The 8,744-nt window shown below is 38.2% G+C and overlaps 1 protein-coding gene across 1 annotated transcript; it reads left to right on the top strand.

The window, feature by feature from the left end:
* The first annotated feature begins 620 nt into the window (after nt 1–620).
* On the top strand, nt 621–8,744 carry LOC103179485 (T-complex protein 1 subunit alpha-like). Its single transcript, XM_007894807.2, has 12 exons — nt 621–726; nt 2,032–2,117; nt 2,257–2,385; nt 2,718–2,815; nt 3,227–3,337; nt 3,832–4,013; nt 5,138–5,264; nt 5,499–5,674; nt 6,370–6,490; nt 7,033–7,225; nt 7,573–7,736; nt 8,334–8,744. Exons 1-12 carry the CDS (start codon nt 621–623, stop codon nt 8,539–8,541), a joined length of 1,701 nt encoding a protein of 566 aa, XP_007892998.2. The 3' UTR covers nt 8,542–8,744.

Here is an 8,744-nt window from a genome sequence, read left to right as displayed (position 1 = left end):
ACTCAAGCTGTTGGGGGGGGGGGTCTCCAGTCTGACACACACACACTCAAGCTGTTGGGGGGGGGGTCTCCAGTCTGACACACACACACTCAAGCTGTTGGGGGGGTCTCCAGTCTGACACACACACACACACTCAAGTGGGTGGGGGGGGGGGTTCTCTCCAGTCTGACACACACACACACAAGCCGTTGGGGGGGGGGGGGTCTCCAGTCTGACACACACACACACTCAAGCTGTTGGGGGGGGTGGGGGGGGGTTCTCTCCAGTCTGACTGACAGACACACACTCAGGCTGTTGGGGGTGGGTGGGGGGCGGTGCTGAGTCCTCTCCAGTCTGACAGACTCTCGGGTCCCCTCGCGGCCGCCCTGAAGCCTCACGCGCTCCCACGCCGTCGCCTAAGTTGACTCTCTCTCGCGCTCTCTTTTTCGCGCGCGCCGCAGCTCTGTGCGCTCCGATTGGTCTAGTCCGTCTTTTTAAATAATAACGGTCGTTGGCGTGCGCGCACGCTCGCGCGGGGGGGGCGGGGGGAGGAGAGAACGCAAGAGGTGCGCGTGCGCTGTCTGGCTGTTTGTCGGTCGAGCCGAGGGGCGGGTGGGACGAAGACGAACACGACGACGACGATGATGGTGGCGGCGGCGGTGGCGGCGTCGTCGTCGTCTCAGGCCCGCGGCCCTTTCCTATTCCACGGTCAGAGAGAGTTCGGGCAGTCGGTCCGCACTCAAAACGGTGCGTGTGAACTCACTCGAAAAGCTTCGGACGCGTCGAACGCAATTCCCACCAAATCAATCAATCAATCAATCAATCGATCGATCAATAAATTAAACGGCGGCTTTCTGGTGGGTTCTTCCGGAAGGCTGACAGGAGGCCCCGGGGGGCAGGCGGTGGGGTGTTCTTCACCCGAATCTCTCTCGGGGAAAGTCCAGGGAGAAAGAACCGAAGCCCCTTTTTTTCCAGACGTTTCGCAGGACATTGATTTAAACACATGCCTTCGCCTGAAGGGCACCCATCGCTTGACGACAACGATAATGATATTAATAATAATCCTTGCGTTCGATACAGCGCCTTTTCACGTCTTCGAGACGTCTCAAAGCGCTTCACAGAACATGGCCGCGAAGGGAATTGACCGTATGTTCGCGGGCGAAACGCGGCAGCCGATTGTGCACCGCAGCGTCCCGCAAACAGTCGTGGACTGAAGTGACCCAATTTATTATTGTATTTTTTTTTATTTTTATTTGCAGTGCTTCTTCCCCCAGTGGCAAGTCTAGACTTTTAAGAGAACTACGGCAACGGGCAGCAAGTGTTCGGTCCAAACAATGTGCAGTTGGGACCTTTTTTTTTCGCTAAGAAATGTTATGAGGTCAGAATATAAAGGGTGTCAGAAAGTGCAAGTCCTAACTTACGAAGAGGGGTTTTTTTTTTATGGCGATAAAAGGTTGCCGTACAATATTTCATCTTGCAGCATCCCAGCCAAAACCCTTTTCGAAATTTAAGGCTAATGGCACCAACAACTTTTTTTTTGCTATCCCGGTATTTCATGAGATCCGTGTAACTTGACAGCATACAGATGTTCCACATCTTGAGTGATGTAAGTGGATTATGCTTTTTTTGGTAAAAGTAGTTTGGTGTGAAAAGGAGGAGTGATGATGTTCTGGAAGGTATCAGACTAGCGGGAAGCATGTATTGTAAGTACAGGGTTTGTGATTCCTCCAAAAGATATGATGACACATAAACAGATTGGAGATTTTGGTGAGTGGAGTCAACTTTGCTTCTCCCTCAGTTGTTAAATCACAGGAAGAGATTGGTGGTATTTTGTGCCAGAATAGTGATGTCAGACTGCTTAAGATAGTTCCTTGGTATAATTATTGAATCAGTATTGATGTTCAATGCTGTGTTCAGTAGTCATTTCAAATTCAAGGTCAGATTGTCTTAGTGCCTCTTTGAGCCCTATGAAATGTAATTGATGGGACCACAAATCCTGATATTTCTGTCACACGTGGTAAATTCTAAATTACCAACCATTTTAAATTTCAGTTATTGCAGCAGTATCTATTTCCAATGTATTAAAAAGTTCCCTTGGACCAATGGGATTGGATAAAATGCTTGTAGATACTTCTGGGGTAAGTTCCTTCCTTTTTCTCGCCCCAGTTGAGAACTGGTTAGTGCTTTTTTTACAATATAATTATATTTTCCAATCAGAAGCACTTTTGAAATTGTATCAGCAACCTATGAATTTCATTAATATTTGATTCTTCCAAGAATGTTACTATTACAAACGATGGAGCAACAATTGTTAAACTACTAGATGTGGAGCATCCTGCTGCAAAGATTTTGTGCGAGTTAGCACAGCTCCAGGATAGAGAGGTTGGAGATGGCACCACATCCGTGGTAAGTTTTTTTTTTGGGGGGGGGGGTTGCAGAGAAATGTGTTCCAATTTAAAAAAGTAAATATAACAATAATAATCCTTGCATTTGAGCATTGTATAGCATTGTATCCCATGGTCAAGACATCTCAAAGCACTTGACAGGATTTACCGTAACGTGTGGAGACTTGGAGATGTTCATAACGGTATTTGTATTACAAAATGTAGTACAAAATGTTCCACTCTCTAGAACTATTTGAATTGTATATGTTTTATTAAAACAAAACAAATAAATAATATTCAAGGGTTTCTAAACTTAGAACGTGTAACTTTGAGACTTGAAACTTTAATCGATAGGTTATTATTGCTGGAGACCTCCTGAAGAATGCAGAAGATTTAGTTGCACAGAAAATTCATCCCAATTGTATTATCATTGGATATCAATTGGCTTGCAAGTAAGTTACACGTTTGTCTTTCTTTCCTTAGCCCATTAGAGGATGTAGAACTGAGGTAATTTTCAAGCAGTAAATACATACATTTGAATTGAAAAAAATTGGGCCTTTTGAAGCCCCAGGCAAAATATTTGAGGGCTGATATACAGGGAGTCTCTTCCAAGCCACGGTTATCCATTGGGGCTTCATGTCAGCAGGTCAAGTGATTGTAAAGTGCTCCAATGTGCAGTGTAAATGACAAAGTAAACTTGTGTTTTAAGACTGACCTGTTATTTCACCATGCTAGGGCTGGTGAATTTCAAGTCTTGTCAAATTTATCCTGTTTGGCAATTAGATGAAGCAAATGTAAGATCAAAACCATCATACACGTCTAAATGATATTAGTTGAATTCTCTGGCTTTTGTGTCTTCTCAGAGAAGCTGTCCGATATATTAATGAAAATTTGACAATCAGTGCTGATGAATTAGGAAGAGAATGTATTGTTAATGCAGCTAAGACATCAATGTCTTCCAAGATAATTGGAATATATCCTTTTCTGTGAAACAAAATGGTAATTGTTACCTGCAGCTTTTATGTTTGGATAAATATGTACACTTTAGTGTTATTGATATTAATCGTGTTACTAGTTTATAAGACATGGGAAGACGGATAGTAGGAGATGTCAGTCATTTAACTTTGAGTTTGAACAGTACCTTTGCCCAAATCGTTCGCATTCTTATATTAATACACAAATGTTATCAGCACATAATTTTAAACATATTTTTAAAGCAACAGATAAAGAAACAAAAGAATATTAAAGTAAAAGTTCAGTTGTAATTATGATTTTCTAAAATGGTACTTTGATTAACGGTTTATTCATTAATTTATGTTCGAGTAACTGATTCTCAAACATTCTATTAATACTTATATTGTACTCTGGGTAATTTAAAGAGGAATAAAGTTAACACGCTGATGTAATACTGATCTATGATATTGTCCATCGTAAACACAGTGATTTGTATTTGCCTTAATGGATTTACTGACTCAGATCTCTTTGCAAACATGGTGGTTGAGGCGGTTATGGCAGTGAGATTTACTGATAACAAGGGGCAGACTTGCTATTCTACTAATTCTATTAATGTGCTAAAGGCACATGGACGTAGCCAGAGAGAAAGCACTTTGATAAATGGATATGCCCTGAATGCTGTGGTGGGTGCTCAAGGTAATTCCAGATTTGTTCAAAACTTATTTTGCAAGTTTAAGTCATTATTAAAAGACATATTTTCCTTCTGATAGTTTGAGGACTATATACTAATGTTTGACTACAATTTGGGAGAGTTTTAGTGTATTATCTTATATAACTAATAGAACTATAAAACTTTAAGATGGAATATAACAGGAGCTTCATGATGTCCGATACATTTAGTATCAAGGGGGAGGGAATGATATGTATGTAATCTTTTTGTAGAGTGCTATTTTTATTTTTGGCGGTTGGGAGTAGGGGGGCTGTCCTTTTAAGGTATATTTCTTCCAGTAGTTAACCTACTCCAGTGTTTCTCAACCATTTTGATAACAGTAACTGCTGTCTAGGTTTCTTTTAAAAATGTGACTTAACCTTAATTAGTAAATTAGCTTGTTCGGTCATTCATTCTAAAGAGAAATCTGATGAGGATCATCTATGAGGTTATCATGTACCATTCCTGGTCTTCAGTCTTAGAGAAACACTAATGTATGCTATACATAATCTGTATTTGAGAGGTTGGTCTACATATCCAAGACATGCACTGAAACTGACTCAATTATGCAAGAAGTGTCCACTGATAGTTTCCCAAACAGATATTTATTCAGTTCTTTTCCAAAGGAGTTAATCAACATTGTATGTTTTTTGTTCAACATATCTAGTATTCTTTGTTAGAGAAAAAAAATCTAATCTGTCATTCCACTTGAGACCTTTTAAATTTAAACCTGTGTTATCTGGTTCTGTTATGATTTAAGATCCATCTGCTACTTCTTATCCCACCTGCTTAATTGGTCCCAATCTTGTTCATTGCTTACTATTCTTGTTATGCTTTCCTGATCACACTAAGCACTGATATTACTTATTGTATAATTAGAACCTAGTACATTGAAATCATCAGTTAATCATACATTTTTTTGTAATTTTCTTTATGGAACCGGTTGCCTTTAAGTGTGTTTCTTTGGGAAGATAAATAGGTCTATTTGACATGATCTGTGATTAGAAAGGTAATCAATTTGAAGAGAGTCGAGATGACTGCCTAACGTTTTTAAATTCCAATGAGAACATTGCAGAATTTTAAAGTGTACTTATCTTTTTTCTGTTAAAAGCAATGACCAAACGAATTGTCAATGCAAAGATTGCTTGTTTGGATTTCAGTCTACAGAAGGTAAAGATGAAACTTGGAGTACAAATTCTGATCACAGACCCTTCAAAAGTCAAGTTAATTCAGCAGAGGTAAGACTTTAACAACCGATGATGGAACTTAAGAAATGTTATGACATTTGTTTGTAAAATAGCTAGTTTTATGTTTTGCAGCTACATATGTTTATCAGTCTGGAATTAGACTTATTTTATTCCAATCAGTGCTGTGTGGGGATATTTTGCTGGCACACACGAGTTGTCTTCAACTTTTTTTTAATGACGTTTCATTTCCACAATTATACAAATTGCATTTATTTTGTGTTGCAGAGAATATGATATCACAAAGGAACGTATTCAAAAGATTTTGGCTGCAGGAACAAATGTACTTGTGGCCACTGGCGGAATTGATGATATGTGCCTTAAATATTTTGTTGATGTAGGTGCAATGGCTATAAAACATGTGGAAAAAAAACACCTGATGAGAATTGCTAAGGCAACTGGAGGTAAATGAGCTTATCTGTGTAAGTAATTATTCCAATCTCTTTATAATCATAAGAATGATAATCAGTTTAAATTAGGTTATAAAATATGCCTGACACAATTGCCCATTGGATAGCCTTCATAATCAAGTTTAAAGTTCCAGGTTGACCCAATAGTCTGGTAGACAGAGGTACCACTAACCAGGTGGTTTCTGCTATGAGTCCATTTGAGACATTCATTGGGCCCTTGTAGCCAAAAGATTTTCATTGGTCAGATTTTCATTATCAAATGCAAATACATGGATTAATATCTTCGGATCCTGGTTTCAGAGCTGAGAAACCAGTGTCTCACCTGCTGCACCACCCTGCAGCTAGCATTTTGGTCTTGTAATAGCTTCAGCGGTCAGTTCATTTTCTGTGTGAACTTTGATTAGTGTCTGCATCAGACAATCTTTTCCAATACAATGATATTGCAATTTAATGACTAGTATGATGTCATTGTATATGATTAATAGGCCAAGAATGTAGCCAGGATTGATGTGGGGATGTCTGTTCTCCAAGTCTAGGCTATAATTTAAAAAATACTATCTACAATTTTCAAATGTTAGTGGGTGAAGTTAAATTTAAGTTAAGATGAAGCTAACTAAATTTAAATTAAAGAAAACAAGTAGATGTTTGTTAATCATAATAACTCTGTAACCAACCAATTGTCTGTACAGCTACAATCTGCTCATCTTTAGTTAATCTTGAGGGAGAGGAGACCTTTGATGCATCAATGCTGGGTCAAGCAGAAGAAGTTGTGCAAGAAAGTGATAGTCGTAATATAATTCTGATCAAAAAGTAAGCATCTTGTTTTGTAATGAAACTCTATTTCCTCTTTCTTTTCTATTCTCCCACCCCCGCCTGAATGCTTTGTAACATCCAGAGCACACAACTCTAGACCAGAAGGCTTTGGTGTCTATTGACACTTTCATCCTTGTAATCTCAATATAATGAATGCCATTACTTGGTTGAAATAGCTCTGAGGAATCCGATATGAAAAGTTTTAGTAATTCAAAGCACTATTGTGATTGACCATAGGGATTTTGTGATTGACCATAGGGATTTGTAGAGAAGACTTGTTCTTAAGCTTTTGAGCTAAAGCCCCAATAGTAAATACTGTCCTAGATGAAGAAGTTTTATAAATGTGCAGGTACCATTACCCTTATCAGCTGTTATGATGAAGCACACACATTGTAGACCACCTTCCCCCGCAATAGCACCTGTTTCACTTCCTCACAGTGTATATTGCCAGTTTACAACTACTGTTTTATTCCCTTTAACCAGTTACTAATTTGTATTTTACCTTTCATACCCACTGACCTTAGTTTATTCTTTGCAAGTCCTAAAGCAAGAACTGCATCCTCCCTCATTCTGCATGGAGCCAATGATTTTGTATGTGATGAACTGGAACGTTCTGTTAACGATGCCATAAATGTGGTAAAGAAAATATTGGAATCCAAGTTTGTTGTACCTGGAGGTGGAGCTGTGGAAGCTGCGTTGTCCATATATTTGGAAAACTTTGCAACTACTATGGTATTTTTCTTAAAAAGGTTTTTTTGGTTCTGCCAGTTGTCTGACCCAAACATGTTCAGGAATTGCACGGTTTCACTTTAGTTTATTTTGCACAGTTATCTACCTCGTAAGGATATAATGTATCATTTTGACCCAAAATACACATCACACTACTTTACAGTGAATCCTGTAAAGTGTTTTTAGACTTCTTGACGATGTGATAAGGTGCTATATCAAGTATTATTATTATTAATATCATGTTTTGCATGTGTTACCATCATTTTCATTATTAAAAAATACATAAGAGCTATGTTAAGAGGTTCCTTCTGTAAACTTGACCTTTGAAAAATAGCTCATTTGTGTTTTAGGGATCCAGAGAGCAGCAAGCTATTGCAGAATTTGCACATTCACTTCTTGTTATTCCTAAAACACTGGCTGTAAATGCAGCACAAGATTCTATAGATTTGGTAGCTAAAATGAGAGCTTTCCATAATCAAGCACAAACTAATCCAGATAGAAACCACTTCAAATGGTAAGTATACGAATACAAATAAATTATTGTAAATTGTATGCAAGCCATTTAAACTGTAGTATGTACAGGGGCTTTATGCAAACTCCATGTGTAGCATATTACAGACTTTCCTCCTTTGTTTAACAGGCGACCTAATGTTAATGCAGCACTCAATTATCTTTCTGTACATGATGCCAGCTTGCATAGAATTGTGTTTGTACTCTATAGAAATTACCAGTAATAACAAAATGAGCAATTTAACTAATCAGCAAACTTTATATGTCCAGGGAATAACTTTCTGTATTATAGTCTTTATTTATATGAATATTTTATTGAAAAAAAACTTGTTTCCCCATTTTAACACACAAGAATGGTGTAATAAATCATTTTTAAAAAAAACTACCGAGATAAAACTGAATGTTAAGTGTTAGCATGGTTAGAAACTTTTCACGTTCTATAATGTTGCCTTTTAGCACTGCTGATCATACATGATTACAATACAACACAAAATTATATTTGTAAAGTCCCTTTCACGTCGGGAGGACGTGCCAAGGCATTCAAAATCAATCGATTGTGACATTCTCTTGAAGTACAAAGTCAAACTTAATTTATTTTCAGGGTCGGTTTGGATCTTCTGAATGGGAGACCACATGACTGTAAACAAGCTGGGATCTTTGAACCTGCAGTGGTGAAAATAAAGAGTATTAAATTTGCTACTGAAGCTGCAGTTACAATTCTACGGGTAGATGACTTGGTCAGATTGTCTCCAGATGAAAAAACAATTGGGAAGACCTTTCAAGCACCTATAGCCAGCGGTAGACTTTAAATATCCATGCAAATAGGATGCAATAACATGATGACCTAAAATGATCTATTTTCATAATCATAGTATTTATTATATCCAGCTTGCACAATTTAGTGCACACTTAATGGAATACTATTTTTTTGTGCTCACTCTGCTGTCTTTATAAAATTTGGTTTGTAACCTTTCTGTTCTTGCTTTTTTGTTTTGGGTGTACTTGATATTTT

The sequence above is a fragment of the Callorhinchus milii genome, unplaced genomic scaffold (assembly GCF_018977255.1).
Source record: "Callorhinchus milii isolate IMCB2004 unplaced genomic scaffold, IMCB_Cmil_1.0 Scaffold15, whole genome shotgun sequence".
NCBI classification, from domain to species: Eukaryota; Metazoa; Chordata; class Chondrichthyes; order Chimaeriformes; family Callorhinchidae; genus Callorhinchus; species Callorhinchus milii.
Note: the sequence above shows the minus strand (reverse complement) of the source record. Positions and strands in the feature narration are given on the sequence as shown.